At 34.9% G+C, this 25,419-nt stretch overlaps 1 protein-coding gene across 18 annotated transcripts in view; it reads left to right on the forward strand.

The window, feature by feature from the left end:
* Nucleotides 1–25,419, forward strand: part of CAMK2D (calcium/calmodulin dependent protein kinase II delta) — a 335,597-nt gene that overhangs the window by 288,475 nt on the left and 21,703 nt on the right. For 12 of the 18 annotated variants that reach the window (XM_032859177.1, XM_032859036.1, XM_032859053.1 and 9 more), the window contains 2 exons: nt 1,292–1,333; nt 3,941–3,989. In XM_032859177.1, the coding sequence (XP_032715068.1) occupies nt 1,292–1,333; nt 3,941–3,989 (91 nt within the window). The remainder of the gene's footprint in view (nt 1–1,291; nt 1,334–3,940; nt 3,990–25,419) is intronic. The other 6 variants (XM_032859117.1, XM_032859126.1, XM_032859160.1 and 3 more) reach the window with 1 other exon arrangement.

The following is a 25,419-nucleotide window of genomic DNA, read 5'->3' on the forward strand; positions in this document are numbered from 1 at the left end:
ATACTGGCATTCAATACTCTGAGTTCCATAATGGTTTGTTCAAACTATTACATATTTTGATAAAGGTTTTCTGAAATAGTTCTGATTTTTTACTATCCTCTGTACTGTTATTTTTAATGAATAAAAAATAGTAAGGGATTATTTCACTTGGGTTAACCAGAAGGTTCAGTTTAAAAACACTTAAAGGAAAAAGGACATATCAAGACAGTGTTATCTATGAGTAAAAAACAATGTCAATCACACCTCTCGCCAGGGAAAGGAAGAAAAGAAGCAGTAAATGTGTTCTTTGTTATGGCATAAACCGTGGTGAAGAGGAGATCCTAGAGGACAGAAGAGTGCTTATAGTGGGAAAAAATTTTCAGTGGGCTGCAGTAACTCTCAGTTACCAAGACATCATGCAATGAAAGTGCCAAGCATGCCAATAATATATGGACACTGAATCTTTTTTAACATCAGTCATTTGAGTGTTATTTTCCACTTGGGAATGTTTCTTCAATTCTCTGATAGAAAGCAGGAAGGAATAATATTTTCTTCTTAGTAAAGCATGACTTTACAAGCAAATCTGTATATGTAGTCCATAAAGCTAAAATTTATTTTTTAGGTATAAATTACCATGGCATTTAATAGCAGTGTGTCTCAGATTATAGTGATTATATGAGTACTCCTAGAATCCTTTAAATGAACCTTTTCAATATTCCATAGAATGGCTAATGGACTTTGGAAATACATTATTTAGGATAGCCTTTTTTTTTTAAGCAAGGCACAATGTTCTAGATTTTCAGAGTATTTATCTGTGTATTAACTATACATTACTAACTATAGTAATGACATCATAATCCATTCTCACAGATGCACCTGAAAAAAGTCCTCAGAAAGGATTCAAGATCATTTTAAAGAGTTCTAATCTCCAATGTTCTTGGTCCGTTTTCTATTTGGACACACATTAACAGCCTACTCACTAAAGAAAAAAGGAAAGTTCTGTTTCAGAACTTTGTGAAACAGTGAGTGCCTCTTTAGGTCTCCAAACTTCAAAGCCTTGTCTGTGTACCGATCACGAATAAGGTCTTTTGCATGCTGCTGCTGTGTACTGAGGTATCCTAACTCATGGGCTCATCAGGGAGATCTTTCATCAGTGATCTTGTCAGCTGCTACCTCTGACAGTAGTTAACATCGCTTAAGCTCTTGTCACTATTTAGTTTTGTCAGCTGGCTCACTCTGCTCTGTCCCTCACACTAGTAAGAACGTACTTACCAATGCGAACTGTTTCTTTCTCTATTTTGTTCTCACTCAGGAGCCCCAAACTACTGTAATCCACAACCCTGATGGAAACAAGGTATTCAGAAAGAATCAACATCATCTTGCTTTAACAAGATGACACATTTCATCAAATATCCAAAGCAAAATTCATTATCTAAATACGGGAAAGAAAATTCTTACCCTTTTTCTACCACACTTTTTTTTGGGTGGGGGGAACCTCATTTATCTAGAATTTTACACATATTTCTTTCAAAACAAAAATGAATGACATCTTGAAAAAGAAATGAATGGAACCATTAGCCAATAAAAGTCGGGTTAAGCAAAGTCTTTATGTCAAGATGACTGTGTATCTTAAGCAATTCCATCTGGTCTTTTTTTTTTTTTCCCCCCTTCTCCATGCCTGTTTGTGCATTGTACTTTAATTATATTCTGCATGAAATTTTAGAATTTCTTGCTATCTCATTTCAGTGTCTTCAAAAAAATCTTTAGTTCATAAGTGTTTGTTTAAATTTAATGTTGCTTTTGAGTTTTATTTATTCTGTTGTCATAGTGCTTTTTCTGTTAATTCCCTGTTGGTGTTGTTTTTGTTGTTTGGCATGAAATTGAGGATAATCAGGGAGTTTCAATTCTTATGAAATGTTTGTTTTTGTTGAGTTATATGCATTTCAGTAACAGATATTTAACCACTTAGGCTGAAAGAAGACTGTAATGTTTTCTGTCTGTTGTAGATTGTGTAGCATGTTAACTAAATAATAGTAGTTGTGTACATGTCTATAGGACGAAAGGAGACATTTTCTGAACATATTCCATGTTTCCAGTTTACTAACTCTCATATATTATTGTATCTCTAAGGGAAGGAAAAAATATTTCATCGATTTTTCTCAAATACTAAATATAGTCACAGGTCTTAATTTCTCCTTACTCTTATCAACAATATTTAAGTCTTAGAGAACACATTTCCTCTGGTTTAACATTTAGTTGATCAATATTAAAATCATTAAAGTAAAAAAAAAATCAAGTATTCTTTAATATGAGATGTATTTTATGGTCATAATACAAAATATTTTAAGCCCCTGAAAGACTTATAGGACTCACGAGCATCATATAGGAGAAAAAATTTTTTTAAATATCATTAGCAAATGAAAGACCAAGCATAACAGCTGGAGTGGATACTTCAATAGTTCTAGCTATATCATTTGTAAGAGTTGCTGCATGATATTTCTTGCTTACATGAATTCGTTTACTTTTACAGTGCATGGGTTTACCTTCATCATGAGTTTAAATTTGAACACTAGGTCACATTAAGAGACGCATGAAGACTATTTGCTTTTATTTTGTGTATATGGAGAGCTTCTGGATACACATTTAATTAGTCTGTCCCTTTGGCTTAAATATTATATATAATATTTATATAAATTGATTGCTTTTTTGATTATTGAATCTCTACAAGGACACTGATTGGTATCTGCATCATTTTCCAAAATCTGTTTCTCATCACTGAGCACATAGCTCTGGATTGGAAGTTTGTTTTCAACTTCTTTCAGCTCTAGCCTTTAATCATTTCAAGTAGATAATTGTGTTTTTCTTATGAATACTACTAAATTTCTTTGCTAGAAAAAATTTTGTTAGCACATTATTAGTGGAAAAAATTTATCAAACCATTTTAAGAAACTGTATCTTAATACTGTTAATACTGGCAGTTACAGTATCCTTTTAAGTGTGCTTATTAATCTTCAACTTCATTTTAGTTTTACAAAGAAATAGCTTTGTCTTTCCATTATGAGAGCAGGTTTCTTATTGATAACAGCCAGTTTCTAATTAAGAAATGGATGAAAAAATCTAATTGTCCTTGAAAGTAAATTATTCATATAATTCCATTGCGCTGATCACAGACATGGAAATTCTTGTTAAAAGCAGTTTCAGGGCACCTGGGTGGCTCAGTTGGTTGAGTGACTGCCTTTGGCTCAGGTCATGAACCCAGAGTCCCGGGATCCAGTCCTGTATGAGGCTCCCAGCTCCATGGCGAGTCTGCTTCTGTCTCTGACTTTCTCCCCTCTCATGCACTCTCTCACTCACTCTCTCAAATAAATAAATAAAATCTAAAAAAAAAAAAAAAAAAAGGAAATTTCAGCATAATTCAGCTTAGTACCCCTAGCTTTCTGATCGAATTGATACAATGAAATGCTTTCTGTCTCTACACAAGAATAAGACAAATAGGCTGTGAATTCAGTGCTTGATATAGTTCCTTATACAAAGATGGGGTTATTTACTCATTAATTAATTGGTAAGAGAAATTGTTCTATTTTAGGGTCAAATTCATTAGGCTAATGTATTCAATTCTGATAAATATATCGAAAAAGCACACCCTATGGGGCACTGTAACCAAATATGGCCTTACACAGCTCTTAAAATAAGTTGCATACTTTGGCTGCTTCTACAAATAACCTACATTTATCATACTTCAGAGTAGGCCACCAGAGCACTCCCTTTTTGAAGTGTTTGCAGCATTTGGCATTTTATTTCTGTTAAAACCACATAATGTACTTGTCCATCTGCATGTCAATATATGTACACAGCTTGCTGATGAATTTTGCATGATATGTATATCACTTGCCAATTTTAAGAATAAAAAAAGTGAAGTTTTCCATTGTTTGCAACTTAACACATGTTTTCTTCTCGACAGGAGTCAACTGAGAGTTCAAATACAACAATTGAGGATGAAGATGTGAAAGGTATGATTAAATCAGAAGTGGAAAATCCTAATTAGAGTTCCATATAAATCAGAAAAATAGTTGTTTCAAATAACAAGTTTGGGAACTAGGCCTCTTCTAAAAAATAAAAGTACTTTTCATACGTACACATTATTTTGATTATATATATAGATTTTGTCAATTTTTTCACATTATATTTTTCTCTGTTTTGAAATATACACAAACATAGGACATTTGGGTACATTGTAATTTTAAACTAGTAATGACAGTCTGGGGACATAATATCAAATTGTAAATGTATCAGTTAGAAGGTAATATAAAATGTTTATCTATGTCTAGAAAACAGCTTGTGTTCAAGAACAGAGTATGGAAAGGACCATTGTTTAAAACCTTTAATGGTCTCAGTGAGTTTGAACATTTGGCATCCTTTTTATCCTAGGTTTTTGTGCACTTTCCTAATATATTCTTGACCTCCATTCACTTGAGTTGCCCAGGTTCTTTTAGAAATATAAATGAGTCATTGCCAGCATTTCTATGGACATCTCACTGCCTCTGCACGTACCTCTAAACATACTTTGACTTCTTTTTGGTCTCCTGGCTATTTTAGAAGGGTTAATTTTCCTTCAGTTGCTTTCAGTTTTGTGTTCTCATTTTCGTAATTCTGTGTATGTAACTACAATTTCTACTGGCCATTTGTCGAGAAGCCATTCCAAAAAAAAATGGTAAGAATAGGATGTTTAAAAAGTATTAAAGATGGGGGCGCCTGGGTGGCTCAGTCATTAAACGTCTGCCTTCAGCTCAGGTCATGATCCTAGGGTCCGGGGATAGAGCCCCGCATCCTGCTCCGTGCTCAGCGGGAAGCCTGCTTCTCCCTCTCCCACTCCCCTTGCTTGTGTCTCTCTCTTTCTCTGTGTTAAATAAATAAATAAAATCTTTTTAAAAAGTATTAAAGATGTATTAAAGGAAAATAAGCATAAAACAAATTCAGAGAAATGATTCATCGATAAACATTATTTGGAAAGATTATTTACTTAATAGTGTCAACATGGGCTTTCATTTTGTAGTGACATTAGTAAGACACAGTTTTGGAAAACTATATTCATGTTATAGAACAAAGAACCTGGAAACTCTCAGGTCAAGGAGACAGGTAAGAAATTTAGGAAATAAAAATGCATATAGACTGCAAGTTACCAGTCACCTATGCTGACTTTTTCCTCTTTGGTTGAATAGAAGAGCTGACTCTATTATATTAAAGTGTGTTCTCTATTTATAATTTAGTGCACTGACCTAACTCTGCTAGAGATAGTCATTTTTTTTTTTTCTCTTACAGTGGAAAGGTGGATAGCTGTGTCAAGGATTTTATTTAGTAGGTCTATTCATCTTGCTCTTGCCCCAGAGCTAAAATTTGAACAGAAGTAATTTTATGAATCATTGATGCCAGTCACATTAGATAAAGAGATTTTTTAACCAAATAAGCAGTATGCCATTTAGCTTTCTCAGTGATTCAGAAAGCATCATCTTTGTAAGTATTTTGGATTCATTAGCTCTTTCAGCCAAGCAAAATGTTTATATGACTTTATACATTCTTCTCTTGAGCAAGAATCAGGGGAAATAAACCTGTATATTATCCACTAGAAAGACTGAATCTTTAAATAGCTGAATAGTATTAGAATAGCAAGACCTCACAATGTGTAATTAGTCCTAATAAACATATTCCTTGGTGATCACAAGCAGCATTTTAATAAGTGATCTTTCTCACCTGAATTTGACTCTTTACTAAGTTTTGGTTTAGGATGATCACTATTAATGCATGTAAATATCAACATATAAACAATCCCTGCCAGCCCTACCTTATAGTTTATAATCTTTTTTGATGAAATAAAATTGTATCAGCACCTCTCAGAAAACAGTTCTCTCCATATCACAACAATGATACTGGTTTCCTTTGCCTCTGGGGTTCCACAAATTGAGATAGTATTTGTCTTTATGATTATAGGCTACACACACCAAATATTAGCAAAATTAAAGCCTAATATTGAGATGGAAAGAAATGTCCAGTTGATTACTAACCCCAAAGTGTTTTTATTTATTTCTTTGAACTCAGTGAATAAGTTATTGAAGTTTTTGCTTAATTTTCTTTGCGTGAATGTGGCCACAGAATCACAGATATAACACATTAGGCATCATTTGTGTTCTCTAAGACCCATCTTTGGTGGCTGACCTTTTTTAATATTGAATGATGTCAGAAACCTGTCAGACTAGCAGACACTTTAAAAAATCACTCAGGCCATTGTTCTGACTCCAAGACAAGCATTAAATAAAACTGTCATTAAAAAAAAAAAAACTGTCATAAATATTTTTAATGTATTTATTGTGCTAGTGATGTGCTTATATGGGAATCTCTTCATTAACCAGGACACAGTCCATCAGAAAGACCCTAATTGATTTCTGCATTTGTATGACTGTGCTCTTTTCTCTTTACCTCAGAGTTTGCTATATATAGCTCTGGGTAGCTTGGTAGAGAGTGTTTTTTGACTAGCTCTGTTAGAAGCCAAATTACCTGTTATCTAAGCTCTAGGAACTCAAAAAGACATCAGTTATATAACCTGACCAAAGCCACAGTATCTCTACAAAGCCATATCCTACATACAAAATTTCCTGTCTTTCTTCCACATATACTTTCCAATCCTTTCCCTTCTGTATACTACTTTGTTATCGGGGTGAAACACCAGACTTCCGGATATATTCTTAAATGCATATTCCCCTAGCATACTCCTGCATTCAGTCACCTGCTCCATTCATTCCTGCTGGCTGTCCCACATAACACCTACACCTAGACTTCTGTTGTTTCATGGTAGCGTACGATCCCTGGAATACCGTAGTACATGCTCCCATAGTACATGCTTCCATGCCAATGTAGTACACATTCTGTCTGATCCCCAAGGACCACCCTGGCAGTGACAGTTCTACACACTCTCTACTGTAAAGAAACACAGCAGGGGGGATATTAACACATCAGGGTGATCTAGACAAGGGAAGAAATGAAAATCAACAGGAGAATACCTTGTGTTGGCCTTTTCAGGGGCAAAAAAGGTAGGCCACCCACTCTTAAGGAGGAAGAAAGTATTAGTCATAGTAGATGAGTAATCCTTCACATTCAGGGAACCTGGAGCACCTAGAGAGCCAGAATTTGTAGAAGACTCATTTTCTTTGAGCTCTCCCTGTTAGTTTCCATTCAGAAAGGCCTTTCGATTTCGTAAGGCCCCAATCTATGTGTTATTCTTGAACTGTATGTAGGCTACCTCAGTTTTTTCATTCAGCAGATATTTATTGAATGGCTAACTGTTTGAGCTCCACATCTTGGTGACTAGTCTTATTCAAGAGCTTTCATCAACTCAAGAGTCAAGATGTTCTTCTGTACACTTTACATGAAGCTTTTATGCTATTATTTATGCTGTTTCTCTCAGCTAATTCAATAAATATCAACAAAATTGACTTTAAAAACTGAGACCCAAGATAAATGTGTTTTTATTTTTAAAAGTCCATTTTCATTTTTAAAAAAAACTTTAGCATTTAGTTATAACCACATTTCCCTTCCTAAGCTCACAGTCATCCTAAGGGATTGTTTTACAATTTTCTTTTTAAAAAGCTTCTTAAGTTCACTGTTTTCTCTTTCCAAGCCAACATGGACTTCCTAGTGTGGACCTCTTGAGCCATTTCTTAATTTTGTCCTATATTCAAAAACCAAATATTATCTCTAACTCTATGTCTGTAACTCAGCAGGAAACTCCGTGTAATGGAAAGACTGTAATGGCTTAAAAATAAATGGGAGCTGTAATGAGGCATAGCTATGACCGTAGAAGCACTGTGCAGTAAAAACAGCTTTACGCACCCAAAAACAAACAAAAGTTTTCCTATTAGGATTCACTGGTGTTTCCAAAATACAGATTTTTAGGTCTAAAATTGTTGAAATAGTCATTCCATTTTGAGTACATTTCTAGTAAAACAGTTACTTTTAGATGGCAACACTTAACAGTGCGGCTCTCTATGAGTACGGGTGTCCTTAAAGCTAATGATACATAGCAGTGGTCCTCTCAGCGCTATATACATTTGAAGACTATCCTTTGGTTTGTGGCTGTAGCCACAGTTTGCAGGGCCTGTCTCTGTATGCCACAATGTCTGTCCACCTCATAACCTGCCAGCGCCATTGCCCAGAGTCAGCTACTTCTTCCTGATGGGTATGCATCAGTTTGGTCCTTCTGCTGCTCTTCCCTAGACTTCCAGAGTTGTGCAACACCTATCAAAGTTGGGCTCCTCTGTGCCCTTATGTCATCTCTGTTACACATCCTGCTTCCAGCGTCTCATTGCATACAGCTCACCATTGAGTAGCTGCTTGGATCTCTTGCTGCATTTCATTTTTCCTTACAGTGGAGCTCTGTGCAACAAACAGAAATGTATTGCTTTGAGCAGGACTGTGTATGGGGACTTCATTCTGGTTTATCCTCTTTTCCTTTTGCTGACAAATAGATGATGATAATGAGGTTGCATTGTTTGCAAAAGGCCCAATTAAGGGCAAGGGTTGACACCCTTAGCATTTCAATGGGGCTGTTTTGATGACATCTGGATATAAAGGCCTTGGCTCATCTGCAGAATCATGTGGTTAATAAGCTTTTTGTGTATATCTTTGTGAATCTGTACATTAGTGGACAGTGTGATGACTAAATACTCAGATTCAACTATTCTTACGTTCTATGTTCAATGAAAACCTTCACTGCTGGGTAGAATTCCCTAAGGCAGATGATCACATATTACCAGTCTTCTTCAGATCCCTTTGTGGTTTGTAACTCAGCATTTGTCCTGCATGCCTTTCTCTCTTCAAGAGAATCTGCATATCAAGAAACTTCTGGTTATTTTATTTAAGAACCTTTGATAATTATGTCATTCCATTAGATTAAAACTGTCTTAGAAGACCTGTAGTGCAGTGCATAATAACTTCTTTCAGATTTCTAATCAAATTTTGATTTTTAAAAAGGTTTATTTAGAAAAATTCATGTCTGCATGTATGTATCTGCCTGTTAATCTTTTAACTTTTAAATCAGGATCCATAACTTATAGAACTGAGGCAGAATTTATTCTGCTCTACCACCAATATCAAATAACTTCATTTCTCTTTATTTTTCTTTTTTACATTCCTTTATTTTACCTCCATACTCAGGTTTTTCCATTTATTCTTTGCCTCCTACTAGGTTTGACAAATCTTAAATTTGTCAGTGATAGCCTCTGGCTTCTTTGGCCAGGCTGACAAAATACAGGGTCAAAACAGCTGCCACTCTCACTTAAAACAAAGTCCTAAATCAAGATGAACAAAACCAACTAACAGAAACACGTAGCTACTCATTTTATCATTAAGAAAACGTGGGTTCATCCTATATTAATAAATTTTCTCAGTTCAAAGTTTCTTTTTTAGCAAGTTTGCAAAATTCTATATACTTTTAGAGAATAATGGAGCATTATTTTATTAAATACTTCGTAAATTCTAAATCACGTATACTCTAAAACTCCTCCCATCAGTTTCCCAATCTTTTTTATTATTAGGTAAAAATCTTGGTATTTACAAAACATGCTTTTCATAATGTTTATATTGAGACTAGGCTACAGGTTTAGTATATTTACTGACAAAGACTTGTGACATAGAAAACCTATTAATGTATTGTATTTTGGTCAGGTTTGGTTCTCTCATAAGAAAAAAATGTAATTTGTTCTAACATACTTTACCAATACTTATATTTAAAATGACTAAGATCAAGAACCTAGATCAAGGCAGAACTTGTTAATTGAATTAGCAGTTGGCTTTCAAAACTGAAGCATAAAAATATTTGCTAATTGCTGTATTTTTTTATATTATTTTTTGAAAACAGATGAACTCCTATTTAAATTTTATTTTTACTTTCTCCTTATTTGGGATTTTTTTGGGTATTTTTAAAAATTTTATTTTATTTTTATTCCAGTATAGTTAACATATAGTGTTTTATTAGTTTCAGGTGTACACTACAGTGATTTAGCAATTCCATATATCACCCGGTGCTCAACACAAATGCCCTCCTTAATCCCCATCACCTATGTCACCTCTCCCCCACCCACCTCCTCTCTGGTAACCATCAGTTTGTTCTCTATAGTTAAGACTCTGTTTCTTCATTTCTTTCCCCCCACCCCTATTTGTTCCTTTGCTCATTTGTTTTGTTTCTTAAATCACACATATGAGTGAAATCATGTGGTATCTGTCTTTCTCTGACTTACTTCGCTTAGCATTATATTCTCCAGCTCCATACATGTCATTGCAAATGGCAAATTTCATTCTTTTTTATGGCTGAATGATATTCCTTTGTTTGTCTGTGTTTGTATGTATATATACATTCACAACATCTTCTCTATCTATTCATCTATTGATGAACACTTAGACCACTTCCATTATTTGGCTCTTCTGAATAATGCTGCAGTAAACATAGGGGTGCATGCATCCGTTTGAATTAGTGTTTTTGTATTCTTTGAATAAATACCCAGTAGTGTGATTACTGGATCTTGAGGTAGTTCTGTTTTTAACTTTTTGAGGAACTTCCATACTGTTTTCTATGGTGTCTGCACCAGTTTACATTCCCACAAACAGTGCATGAGGTTTCCTTTCCCTCCACATCCTTGTCAATATTTGTTCCTTGTGCTTTTTTTTTTTTTTAATTTTAGCCATTCTTATAGGTACGAGATGATATCTCATTGCAGTTTTGATTTCCATTTCCCTGGTGATAAGTGATGTTGAGCATCTTCTCAGGTGTCTGTTGGCCTTCTGTCTTCTCCAGAGGAATGTCTGTTCATGTATTCTGCCCATTTTTATTTGGATTATTTGCTTTTGGGGTATTGAGTTGTATAAGTTCTTTATATATTTTGGATACTAATCCTTTACCAGATATGTCATTTGCAAATATCTTCTCCTGTTCTGTAGGTTGTTGTTTAGTTTTTTTTATTGTTTCCTTCACTGTGCAGAAGTGTTTTATTTTGATATAGTACTAATAGTTTTTGTTTTGTTTTGGTTTTTTGTTTTTTTTTTTTTTTTTTTTTTTTTGCTTTTATTTCCCTTGCCTCAGGAGACATATCTAGAAAATTGTTGCTATAGCTGATGTCAGAAAATTGCTACCTGTGCTCTCAACTCGGAATTTAGGTCTTTAATACATTTTGAGTTTATTTTTGTGTTTGGTATAAGAAAATGATCCAGTTTCATTATTTTGCATGTTGCTGCCCAGTTTTCCCAACACTGTTTATTGAAAAGACTGTATTTTTCTCAGTGGATATTCTTTCCTGCTTTGTAAAAGATTAGTTGACCATGTAATTATAGGGTTCATTTCCAGGTTTTCTATTCTGTTCCATTGACCTATGTGTCTATTTTTGTGCTAGTACCAAACTGTTTTGATTACTACAGCTTTATAATATAACTTGGAAGTCTGTATTTGGGATGCCTCTAGCTTTGTTTTTCTTTTTCAAAATTGCTTGGGCTACTTGGGGTCTTTTGTAGTTCAATATAAATTTGGGGGGTTTTTGTTACAGTTTTGTGAAAAATGCTGTTGGTATTTTGATAGGCACTGCATTAAATCTGTAGATTGCTTTGGGCAGTATAGACATTTCAACAATACTTGTTCTTCCAATCCCTGAGCGTGGAATATCTTTCTGTTTCTTTGTGTTACCTTCAGTTTCTTTCATCAGTGTTTTATAATTTTCAAAACATAGGTTTTTCACCTCTCTGGTTAGGTTTATTCATTGGTATCTTATTTTTGGTGCAATTGTAAATGGGATTGTTTTATTAATTTTTCTTTCTGCTGCTTCATTGTTAGTGTATAGAAATGCAACAGATTTCTGTAGGTTGAATTTGTATCCTGCAACTTTACTGAATTTGTTGATCGGTTCTGTTAGTTTTTTGGTGGAGTCTTTAAGGTTTTCTGTGTGTAATATCATGTCATCTACAGATAGTGAAAGTTTTACTTCTTTCTTACCAATGTGCATGCCTTTTCTTTCTTTTTGTTGTCTAATCACTGTGGCTAGGACTTACAGCACAATGTTGAATAAAAGTATTGAGTGGACATCCTTGTCTTGTTCCTGACCTTAAGGGAGAAGCTCTGTTTTTCCCCATTAAGTATGATGTTCAGTGTGGGTTTTCCATATATGGTCTTTCTTATGTTGAGGTATGTTCTCTCTAAACCTACTTTGTTGAGGGTTTTTATCATGAATGGATGTTGTACTTTGTAAAATGCTTTATCTGCATTTATTGAAATGATTGTTTTAATCCTGAAATATGCTTTTAATCCTTTTTCTTATCGATGTGGCATATCACATTGATTGATTTGCAAGTGTTGAACCACCACCCTTGCATCCCAGGAATATATCTCATTTGATTGTGGTTAATGATTATTTTAATGTATTGTTGGACTCAGTTTGCTAGTATTTTGTTGAGGATTTTTGCACCTATGTTCATCACACACATTGGCTTGTACTTCCTCTCTTTCTTTCTCTTTCTTTTCTTTTTTTTTTTTTTTCCAAAGATTTTATTTATTTGCCAGAGAGAGATATAGAGAGAGAGAGCACAAGCTGGAGAAGCGGGAGGGGGAAGCAGGCTCCTCCTCCTCCTCAGCAGGGAGCCTGATGTGGGACTCCATCCCAGGACCCGGAGATCATGACCTGAGCCAAAGGCAGATGCTTAACCAACTGAGCCACCCAGATGCCCTTCCTTTTTTTTTTTTTTCCCCTTTTCTTTTCTTTTCTTTTCTCCCTTTTTTTTTTTTTTTCCTTTTCTTATATCTTTTCTTTTCTTCTTTCTTTTGTGGTGTCTTTATCTAGTTTTGATCTCAGGGTGATACAGGCTACATAGAATGAATTTGGGAATTTTCCTTCTCTATTTTTGGAATAGTTTGAGTACAATAGGTGTTAACTCCTCTTTAAAGGTTTAGTAGAATTCACCTATGAAGCCATCTGGTCCTGGATTTTTGTTCGTTGGGAGTTCTTTGATTGCTGATTCAATTTCCTTGCTGATAATTGTTCTTTTCAGATTTTCTGTTTCTTCCTGCTTTAGCTTTGGGAGGTCAAATGTTTCTAGGCATGTATCCATTTCTTCTTGGTTGTCTAATTTGTTGGCATGTAGTTTTTCATAATATTCTCTTATAGTTGTTTGTATTGCATTGGTGTTGGTTGTTATCTCTTCTTTCATTGGTGATTTTGCTTATTTTGAGTTCTCTCTCTCTCTTTTTGATGAGTCTGGCTTTTGTTCATCTTCTCAAAGAACCAGGTCTGGCTTTCATTGATCTGTTTCTCTGTTTTTTTAGTTTCTGTATCTTTTATTTCTGCTGTAATCTTTATTATTTCCTTTATTCTGCTGGTTTCAGGTTTTATTTGTTCTTTTTCTAGCTTCTTTAGGTGTAATATTAGGTTGTTTATTTGAGATTTTTCTTGCTTCTTGAGGTTGTCCTGTATTGCTATAAACTTCCCTCTTAGAACCACTTTTTCTGCATCCCAAAGGTTTTGGACCATTTTGCTTTCATTTTCATTTCTTTTTTTTTTTTTTTTTTTTTTTTTTTTTTTTTTTTTTTTTTTTTTTAAGATTTTATTTATTTACTTGTTAGAGAGAGAGAGAGCATGAGCACAGGCAGACAGAGTGGTAGGCAGAGGCAGAGGGAGAAGCAGGCTCCCCGCCAAGCAAGGAGCCCGATGTGGGACTCAATCCCAGGACGCTGGGATCATGACCCGAGCCGAAGGCAGCTGCTTAACCAACTGAGCCACCCAGGCGTCCCCATTTTCATTTCTTAATATGATTTCTTCTTTGATCAATTTCCAAATCATGATTAAACTACCATTTTTATAACTTTGAATTCATTTTAATAATTCAGAGTTTAAAAATCTAACAGATATTATTCTTAGATATTTATGTGGAAGTTAAAAGAGGTAATGAGACAATTTATATAATCAAAAGTTTTGTAGTCAACAAGATTTAATTTACATTATACTATAGTTGCATATATATTGAGTGTAAAACTTTGTTTTTTCCATGTATCTCTATTTCCTGTTACCTAATAAAAATGGTCCAATTGAATAAGCAACTAAATTTAAAGTTATGTGCAAGTTTTAACGTATTTTATTACTTTCTCTGTCTCCTTTACCTTTTTAGATTGTAATTTCATTACTTTTTTTAATGACATAAAAAAATATTAGCAAGGATGTAATTGGAATCCAGAGTTTACACTCTTGTTTATAGTTCTTTTATCTAACTTACTTAGAGCAAGTTGTATAACTTTGTGCCTCAGCCTTCCTGGTTATAGAATTTAGATACTGAAATCAGTAATACAGAGTTGTAAGGCTTTTATCTACCCTACTTTAATGCAGTACTACTAAGATTGTTATGAAGTCTTATATTTTTTAATGTGTGAATAATTATACATTATAAAGTAATATATAATAAATATAGATAGTTATAATATAAATTATCCAAAGCAATTATAAAAAGACATTTAATTCAAAGTTGAATACAGGAATAAATTGCTGCAGTTTTGTGGAATATTATTACAATGGAAAAAAATTGTGTCTACCAAACTGTATATTCAAAATGTTATCATGGCACTATTGGACTGTAAAATTAGTACTTTAAATACATCCCAGTAAGAATTATTATGAGGCTATATTTCATGTTTTTAAAATATCTACAAAAATATATATATAAATATAAAATATAAAATATCTACTATATAAAATTATTTTACTTCATATATTTCCATGCAGAAGTTAAATTACAACTATGTTTTTATTAGCTATGAATTATATAATTCTGAAATTATTTATTAGATTAAAATGCTTTAATAAAATACTATCTCCTTTGCTGAGTTTGTATTATTTTTATCAATAACTATATCTAGAAATTATGTGAAATTATGTCTGTAATATTTAGTGATTCTTCTTATACATCAGTGAATCAGTAAAATGGCCTTTGTTGTTGGTGGTGATGGTGGTATGTACTTCTGCTCAGACCCCTTTGATTTGCGCAGGAGGCATTAGGTGTAAAGTAGTCAAATAAATCTGACTCCTGGGCATTTTTACTATTTTACCTGATTACAGATCATTCAATTTCAAACCACGTTAGGTGGAGAACTAAGATATTTTTTTTTTTTTTTTAAATATTTTATTTATTTGACAGAGAGAGAGAGAGAGATCACAGAGAGAGGCAGGCGGTGGGGGGGGGGGAAGCAGGCTCCCCGCCAGGCAGAGAGCCCGATGCGGGGCTCGATCCCAGGACTCTAAGATCATGACCTGAGCCGAAGGCAGAGGCTCAACCCACTGAGCCACCCAGGCGCCCCGGAGAACTAAGATATTACAAGAAGAAACAGAGAAGGCATTACTGAATGAAGGATCTTGATGGAAGAGATTATGTAGAAGTAAAGGTTTTTGGTTTTTTTTTTTTTGCATTTGGAATAGTGCTATTTTTATTATTCAATTCAAATAGTCAATGAAAATTCTGTGGGCACATCTAATGTAAGTTTACTAAGTAGGCACTAGCCACATTTCTGGCCCTCATGAGTAAGGCTAGAAAAGACAGAGATGATTCTGCATGATAATATGCCTTCTTTGTTTCTGGCTGGTATTCAGATAATTCTAAAACAATGAATAATGTTCATTAAATAAATATAAGGGCACAGAGTCATGTGTGAGCATCACAGAAAATTTCAGATGCATGTAATACATGTAATTCCTTTTTTATTTTAAAGATTTATTTGAGAGAGTGTGTGCATGTATGTGCAGGTGCCCATCAGCACCGGTGAGTTGAGGGAAGCTCGGAGGGAGAGAATCTTCAAGCCCACTCCCAGCTGAGTACCTAGCCCAAGACAGGGCTGGATCATATGTAACATATGTATACATATGTAACATATGTAATTTCTAACAAAGAGACCTCTACTTGAAATGTTTGATCCAATTTTGATTTTTAGAAAGAATTATTGAACACTCATTGTGTGCTGGATATGGTAGACTAGGCTGAGGCTAATAAGGCTTACCTTTTTCCTCAAGGAGTTATCAGTCTTAAAGTACCCTCTTTAATGAAATTATACCTGCTGGTACATTTCCCCAGTAAATGGCTATTTTTGCATTACAATTTTGTTCTTTGTTAAAGAAAATTTCTTCCAGGATACATGAATAAAATGTTTGTACTTAAAACTTAGTGAATTAGTCTATTACCTTTCTTTTTCCTTCCTTCCTGCCTCTCTCCCTTTCTTTCTTTTTTTCTTTCTTCCTTCCTTTCCTTTCCTTTCCTTTTTTTGATATGTAATGTAACATTGTTCTCTTGGCCAGTGTTGTTTAGCAGAATTTGCCAATCCATTATATGAAAAATAAGCATCATGGTTGGTACAAAAGGACTGATTTAGTTATTGGGATTGCTATGATTTGTTTGTGGTAAAATAAGTGTCCCTGCTAAAGCCATGTTATACTACTAATTATATGTAAAGTGTATACTTCATTTTATGTATATTTCAGTACCCAAAGGAAACAGTTTGCACTATGCAAATATCTTTGGTTGGTTCATTTGATCTCTTTAGATTAGAACAGAAAATTAAAAAACTATACTTAGGTTTGAATATTCCCAAACTATTCAGTTGTATGTTCTTTAAAAAGAAACATAAAAATTCTTTGTAAAACTGTTTCATGTTATAGATTAAGTCATGCTTTTAAAATGTCAGCTTACTGACACCTCCAGAAAACATTCCTCTTTATTTCTCCTCACCTACATCATACTATCCATGCAAGTCTGCAATGTTTTGATCTAATTGCATTATTCCAGTATTTCATATCTCCAACTTTTTTCGTGTATCCATGTTCAAATGCATCTATGAAAACTGAACTTGACATACCTATGGTATATTCTATATCCTTTAATACTCCTGGGTCATCATCTTAGAGCTTTGTCTCCTCAGTTTTGCTTACACCTTACATCCAGTCTATCAATCAGTCAATCAGCAAATCCTAATGTTTCTCCTTTTAAAATATGCACATTTTTCCCCCATTTGACAACTACTCACCAACCTCTACTTCTACCACCCTGGTCCAAGATACTATCATTTTTGTTGCCCATATCATTGACATGACTTCCTTAGCCACTCTCCATGCTTTAGCGTTACCTGATTATAGTGGATTCACAACGCTGTAGTCAGAGTAACACTTTTAAAATAGATTGCATAATGTTTCCACTCTGTATTCTCCAGTGACTGCCAAAGCCATTTTGTTATTTTTTATTTTTTACATTTATTCCAATATAGTTAACATACAGTGTTACATTAGTTTCGGGTGTACAATATAGTGTACCAAAGCCATTTCAGAATTAAAAGTCCCTCTATGACAAGAACTTCCACCAGCCATGCCACCCATTACCATCTGGCCTCATCTTGTGTTATATACCTCAAGAACACAGTTCCTGAAACCGTATCAAGCAGGTTCCTGCCTTAGGGCCTTTGCACTTTCTGTTCCCTGCCCGATACACATTCCATGTTGCTTACTGCTTCTTATCTTTTTATGTCTCTGATTAAATGTTACCATCTTAAACATTGATGACCCTACTTCAAATTGTCCCTTCAAATCAAGCAATTCCATTCTCCTTCTCTGCTTTGCTTTTTACCTAGTGCTTTACACTATGTAAATATTTATTTACTTGTTTGATGTCTCTCTGTTCCTCTACTAGAATGTAGATTTCTTCATAGCAGAGATTTTTATTTTGTCCACTGCTGTATCTGCCATATCTAGACCAGTGTTTGGTAATAATAGGAATAACAAATACTTAATTGATGGAGGAAGGAAATATGGTAGATATCAACCATGCCATTTCCTACCAGCCAGTAAAATGATAAAATTTCTCTAAAATTATGATCTCATCACAACTTTTTACCTTTATAGGTTTTTATGCACATGTCCTCTCCCTCTCCCCTCCATACTTAGGAGCTAAAAATATAAAATTGCAAATTTAAAAAGTAACCCACATAGAATCCTCTTCCCTGTTTGGGTGGAGCATGTGCTTTGATGTCAAAAATACTAGGTTTGAATCCCAGCCCGTCCCTGATGGGCTGTGTAATCCAATTGCTCATGTAAACCTCTCTGAGGTTAATAGTATCTCACTTCTTAACCATTTTTTTACCTTCAAAAGTGACAGTGTCATATGCAATAATAATAAAGCATGGTCATGTTGATAATGTTCATTAAATGCCTGGCCCATGATAGTTGCTTAGTGAAATTATATGATTTCTGGCCATTCTTTCCTAATATTAGATGACATAAGCATAAAGGTTCAATTAAAAGAAACTATAAATTTAAAGGGACCTATTTTTTTTTTATTTTAGCATCAATGTTTCTACTTTCTAAGCCATTTATTTCAGATAAGTGGCTAAATATCTCTAAGTGTTAAGATCCATATATATAATCCAGCCAACTTACATACATAAACTTAAGAGCTGCCCAAGTACAGAAAATTTCATTTTTTTGCCTTAAAATAGAAGTTGATATTTTTTAGAGCCTTTATTAAAGTAACAGTATTCTTTTAACTGATGAATTTAAAGTTAGGTTATTTTAATTCACTGCTTTTTTCCTTCTCTGGTACCATATGGTAGACATTCAATAAATTAATAAATTATTTATGAGGTTTTTACATGAAAATTTTGAGTTCAGAGACATACTTTGTTTCTGATTAAACATAAATACTTTAAGTAATGATTCAGTCTTCCCTCATCTAAACTTATCTTTTGTCCTTGAATGTTTATAAGTGTTTTGAAAAATTAGCTCACTTTTGGCTATTTTGATTATTCTTGCTGAGAGTTAAAAATATGTAGACTGACTGTTTTCCACAAAAGTAAAACACTTAGGGGCGCCTGGGTGGCTCAGTGGGTTAAGCCGCTGCCTTCGGCTCAGGTCGTGATCTCAGGGTCCTGGGATCGAGTCCCGTATCGGGCTCTCTGCTCGGCAGGGAGCCTGCTTCCCTCTCTCTCTCTCTCTCTGCCTGCCTCTCTGTCTACTTGTGATCTCTGTCAAATAAATAAATAAAATCTTTAAAAAAAAAAATAAAAAAAAAAAAGTAAAACACTTACTTAAAAAGAAGCATATATATGCAAAATTATTTATACACTTCTCAAGCAAAATGTCTTAAGAACCATAACATAAAATATCCCTCTTGGAGATTATAATTTTCCAGTTCAGTGTTTCGTCAAAGGGCCACTAACGATCTTCATAGAAGTTAGCAAATCAAGTGTGAAAGACCTATTTGTTTGTTAAATAATTTATTACACAGGATTACCGATTTCTTTAACATCACTACATGTGGTTATTTAGTATATGTCCATATAGCAAAACACAGATGACAAATGTTAGGGTGAGAATTTTGGATTCTATTACTCAAACTTTTAGGAAGTTTGAGTAATAGAAAACCCATTGCTATTATATGTTTTCAAATTTAAAATGTGAGAAAAGAAGAAAAAATGCTGCTCCAAATTCTCATTCATTTATAATTTGAACTAGGGCATATTTTCAGTTGGGGAAAGTAATTTGTGGTGGTGGTATCTGTTTTGAGTAGAGAATATTTTTATTTCATACCTAGCCTACTTTACTCAGACTTCTAGTATTCTAGTGAAGTATTGTATCACATTATACAAAATTAAGGTGAACAAAAATGTAAAGATATTCCTGAACGGTAGAGATGTACCTCTGAAAAGGTTAATGGTCTTTAATGACAGAAAAGGTAGCCTATTTAAAAAAGACTGCCATAATTTTTTAGAGGTATTTTACCAGTACAGAAAAAGTGTGAGTATATGGGATTGTGTATTTTTAAATCTTTATTCAAGAAATAGAAGCTCTTCATTTATAACCTATACAAGTAGAAAGAAGGATAGTGTAAGATGGGATTTTATAATAGTATCATTTAACTAAAGAGCTAATAAAAATGAAATGGGTGTTTACTTGTTATGGAAGATAAAACAACAGAAAACTAATTGAGATAAATGTCTGAGGATCTTTACCAGAGTTGGTATCCTTAGAGTCTATATTAGAGTTTTCTAACATGAGCAGTGTTGTGAGTTATTGAAGAATTTCCTTATTAGTGTTATTTAAGTTATACCTTACTTCTCACCCTTTTGTTTTGTGCAATCTGCCCATAGAAGTGCAAGAGATAATTTTTTTTCTAAATTTTTATTTTTTTTTAATAATTTTATTTTTTATAAACATATATATATATATATTTTTTCCCCCCCACAGGGGTACAGGTCTGTGAATCTCCACGTTTACAAACTTCACAGCACTCACCATAGCACATACCCTACCCAATGTCCATAACCGCCCCCCTTCTCCCAACCCCTCTCTGCCCAGCAACCCTCCGTTTGTTTTGTGAGATTAAGAGTCACTTATGGTTTGTCTCCCTCCCAATCCCAACTTGTTTCATTTACTCTTCTCCTACCACATTAACCCCCCATGTTGCATCTCCTCTCCCTCACATCAGGGAGATCATATGATAGTTGTCTTTCTCCGATTGACTTATTTCGCTAAGCATGATACCCTCTAGTTCCATCCACGTTGTCGCAAATGGCAAGATTTCATTTCTTTTGATGGCTGCATAGTATTCCATTGTATATATATACCACATCTTCTTTATCCATTCGTCTGTTGATGGACATCTAGGTTCTTTCCATAGTTTGGCTATTGTAGACATTGCTGCTATAAACATTCGGGTGCACGTGCCCCTTCGGATCACTACGTTTGTATCTTTAGGGTAAATACCCAGCAGTGCAATTGCTGGGTCATAGGGTAGTTCTATTTTCAACATTTTGAGGAACCTCCATGCTGTTTTCCAGAGTGGTTGCACCAGCTTGCATTCCCACCAACAGTGTAGGAGGGTTCCCCTTTCTCTGCATCCTCGCCAGCATCTGTCATTTCCGGACTTGTTAATTTTAGCCATTCTGACTGGTGTGAGGTGGTATCTCATTGTGGTTTTGATTTGTATTTCCCTGATGCCGAGTGATATGGAGCACTTTTTCATGTGTCTGTTGGCCATCTGGATGTCTTCTTTGCAGAAATGTCTGTTCATGTCTTCTGCCCATTTCTTGATTGGATTTTTTGTTCTTTGGGTGTTGAGTTTGCTAAGTTCTTTATAGATTTTGGACACTAGCCCTTTATCTGATATGTTGTTTGCAAATATCTTCTCCCATTCTGTCAGTTGTCTTTTGGTTTTGTGAACTGTTTCCTTTGCTGTGCAAAAGCTTTTGATCTTGATAAAATCCCAATAGTTCATTTTTGCCCTTGCTTCCCTTGCCTTTGGCGATGTTCCTAGGAAGATGTTGCTGCGGCTGAGGTCGAAGAGGTTGCTGCCTGTGTTCTCCTCAAGGATTTTGATGGATTCCTTTCTCACATTGAGGTCCTTCATCCATTTTGAGTCTATTTTCGTGTGTGGTGTAAGGAAATGATCCAATTTCATTTTTCTGCATGTGGCTGTCCAATTTTCCCAACACCATTTATTGAAGAGGCTGTCTTTTTTCCATTGGACATTCTTTCCTGCTTTGTCGAAGATGAGTTGACCATAGAGTTGAGGGTCTATTTCTGGGCTCTCTATTCTGTTCCATTGATCTGTGTGTCTGTTTTTGTGCCAGTACCATGCTGTCTTGATGATGACAGCTTTGTAATAGAGCTTGAAGTCCGGAATTGTGATGCCACCAACTCTGGCTTTCTTTTTCAATATTCCTTTGGCTATTCGCGGTCTTTTCTGGTTCCATATAAATTTTAGGATTATTTGTTCCATTTCTTTGAAAAAAATGGATGGTACTTTGATAGGAATTGCATTAAATGTGTAGATTGCTTTAGGTAGCATAGACATTTTCACAATATTTATTCTTCCAATCCAGGAGCATGGAACATTTTTCCATTTCTTTGTGTCTTCCTCAATTTCTTTCATGAGTACTTTATAGTTTTCTGTGTATAGATTCTTAGTCTCTTTGGTTAGGTTTATTCCTAGGTATCTTATAGTTTTGGGTGCAATTGTAAATGGGATGGACTCCTTAATTTCTCTTTCTTCTGTCTTGTTGTTGGTGTAGAGAAATGCGACTGATTTCTGTGCATTGATTTTATATCCTGACACTTTACTGAATTCCTGTACAAGTTCTAGCAGTTTTGGAGTGGTGTCTTTTGGGTTTTCCACATATAGTATCATATCATCTGCGAAGAGTGATAGTTTGACTTCTTCTTTGCCGATTTGGATGCCTTTAATTTCTTTTTGTTGTCTGATTGCTGAGGCTAGGACTTCTAGTACTATGTTGAATAGCAGTGGTGATAATGGACATCCCTGCCGTGTTCCTGACCTTAGCGGAAAAGCTTTCAGTTTTTCTCCATTGAGAATGATATTTGCGATGGGTTTTTCATAGATGGCTTTGATAATATTGAGGTATGTGCCCTCTATCCCTACACTTTGAAGAGTTTTGATCAGGAAGGGATGCTGTACTTTGTCAAATGCTTTCTCAGCATCTATGGAGAGTATCATATGGTTCCTGTTTTTTCTTTTATTAATGTGTTGTATCACATTGATTGATTTGCGGATGTTGAACCAACCTTGCAGCCCTGGAATAAATCCCACTTGGTCGTTGTGAATAATCCTTTTAATGTACTGTTGAATCCTATTGGCTAGTATTTTGGTGAGAATTTTTGCATCTGTGTTCATCAAGGATATTGGTCTGTAGTTCTCTTTTTTGATGGGATCCTTGTCTGGTTTGGGGATCAAGGTGCTGCTGGCCTCATAAAATGAGTTTGGAAGTTTTCCTTCCATTTCTATTTTTTGGAACAGTCTCAGGAGAATAGGAATTAGTTCTTCTTTAAATGTTTGGTAGAATTCCCCCGGGAAGCCATCTGGCCCTGGGCTTTTGTTTGTTTGGAGATTTTTGATGACTGTTTTAATCTCCTTACTGGTTATGGGTCTGTTCAGGCTTTCTATTTCTTCCTGGTTCAGTTGTGGTAGTTTATATGTCTCTAGGAATGCATCCATTTCTTCCAGATTGTCAAATTTGTTGGCGTAGAGTTGCTCATAATATGTTCTTATAATTGTCTGTATTTCTTTGGTGTTAGTTGTGATCTCTCCTCTTTCATTCATGATTTTATTGATTTGGGTCCTTTCTCTTTTCTTTTGGATAAGTCTGGCCAGGGGCTTATCAATCTTATTAATTCTTTCAAAGAACCAGCTCCTAGTTTCGTTGATTTGTTCTATTGTTTTTTTGGTTTCTATTTCATTGATTTCTGCTCTGATCTTTATGATTTCTCTTCTCCTGCTGGGTTTAGGGTTTCTTTCTTGTTCTTTCTCCAGCTCCTTTAGGTGTAGGGTTAGGTTGTGTACCTGAGACCTTTCTTGTTTCTTGAGAAAGGCTTGTACCGCTATATATTTTCCTCTCAGGACTGCCTTTGTTGTGTCCCACAGATTTTGAACTGTTGTATTTTCATTATCATTTGTTTCCATGAATTTTTTCAATTCTTCTTTAATTTCCTGGTTGACCCATTCATTCTTTAGAAGGATGCTGTTTAGTCGCCATATATTTGGGTTCTTTCCAAATTTCCTCTTGCGATTGAGTTCTAGCTTCAGAGCATTGTGGTCTGAAAATATGCAGGGAATGATCCCAATTTTTTTATAACAGTTAAGACTTGATTTAGAACCAAGGATGTGATCTATTCTGGAGAATGTTCCATGTGCACTAGAGAAGAATGTGTATTCTGTTGCTTTGGGATGAAATGTTCTGAATATATCTGTGATGTCCATCTGGTCCAGTCTGTCATTTAAGGCCTTTATTTCCTTGTTGATCTTTTGCTTGGATGATCTGTCCATTTCAGTGAGGGGAGTGTTAAAGTCCCCTACTATTATTGTATGATTGTCGATGTGTTTCTTTGATTTTGTTATTAATTGGTTTATATAGTTGGCTGCTCCCACGTTAGGGGCATAGATATTTACAATTGTTAGATCTTCTTGTTGGACAGATCCTTTGAGTATGATATAGTGTCCATCTTCATCGCTTATTATAGTCTTTGGTTTAAAATCTAAGTGATCTGATATAAGGATTGCCACTCCTGCTTTCTTCTGATGTCCATTAGCATGGTAAATTCTTTTCCACCCCCTCACTTTAAATCTGAAAGTGTCTTCGGGTTTAAAATGAGTTTCTTGTAGGCAACATATAGATGGGTTTTGTTTTTTTATCCATTCGGATACCCTGTGTCTTTTGATTGGGGCATTTAGCCCATTAACATTCAGGGTAACTATTGAGAGATATGAATTTAGTGCCATTGTATTGCCTGTAAGGTGACTGCTATTGTGTATTGTTTCTGTTCCTTTCTGATCTACTACTTTTAGGCTCTCTCTTTGCTTAGAGGACCCCTTTCAATATTTCCTGTAGAGCTGGCTTGGTGTTTGCAAATTCTTTCAGTTTTTGTTTGTCCTGGAAGCTTTTAATCTCTCCTTCTATTTTCAATGATAGCCTAGCTGGATATAGTATTCTTGGCTGCATGTTTTTCTCGTTTAGTACTCTGAATATATCATGCCAGCTCTTTCTGGCCTGCCAGGTCTCTGTGGATAAGTCTGCTGCCAATCTAATATTTTTACCATTGTATGTTACAGACTTCTTCTCCCGGGCTGCTTTCAGGATTTTCTCTTTGTCACTAAGACTTGTAAATTTGACTATTAGGTGACGGGGTGTGGACCTATTCTTATTGATTTTGAGTGGGGTTCTCTGAACCTCCTGGATTTTGATGCTTGTTCCCTTTGCCATATTGGGGAAATTCTCTCCAATAATTCTCTCCAATATACCTTCTGCTCCCCTCTCTCTTTCTTCTTCTTCTGGAATCCCAATTATTCTAATGTTGTTTCGTCTTATGGTGTCACTTATCTCTCGAATTCTGCCCTCATGGTCCAGTAGTTGTTTGTCCCTCTTTTGTTCAGCTTCCTTATTCTCTGTCATTTGGTCTTCTATATCGCTAATTCTTTCTTCTGCCTCATTTATCCTAGCAGTGAGAGCCTCCATTTTTGATTGCACCTCATTAATAGCTTTTTTTTATTTCAACTTGATTAGATTTTAGTTCTTTTATTTCTCCAGAAAGGGCTTTTATATCTCCCGAGAGGGTTTCTCTAATATCTTCCATGCCTTTTTCGAGCCCAGCTAGAACCTTGAGAATAGTCATTCTGAACTCTAAATCTGACATATTACCAATGTCTGTATTGATTAGGTCCTTAGCCTTTGGTACTGCCTCTTGTTCTTTTTTTTGAGGTGAATTTTTCCGCCTTGTCATTTTGTCCAGATAAGAGTATATGAAGGAGTAAGTAAAATACTAAAAGGGTGGCAACAACCCCAGGAAAATATGCTTTAGCCAAATCAGAAGAGATCCCAAATCGTGA

This window comes from Lontra canadensis, unplaced genomic scaffold (assembly GCF_010015895.1).
Source record: "Lontra canadensis isolate GAN:19392208 unplaced genomic scaffold, GSC_riverotter_1.0 scaffold1, whole genome shotgun sequence".
Classification (NCBI taxonomy): Eukaryota; Metazoa; Chordata; class Mammalia; order Carnivora; family Mustelidae; genus Lontra; species Lontra canadensis.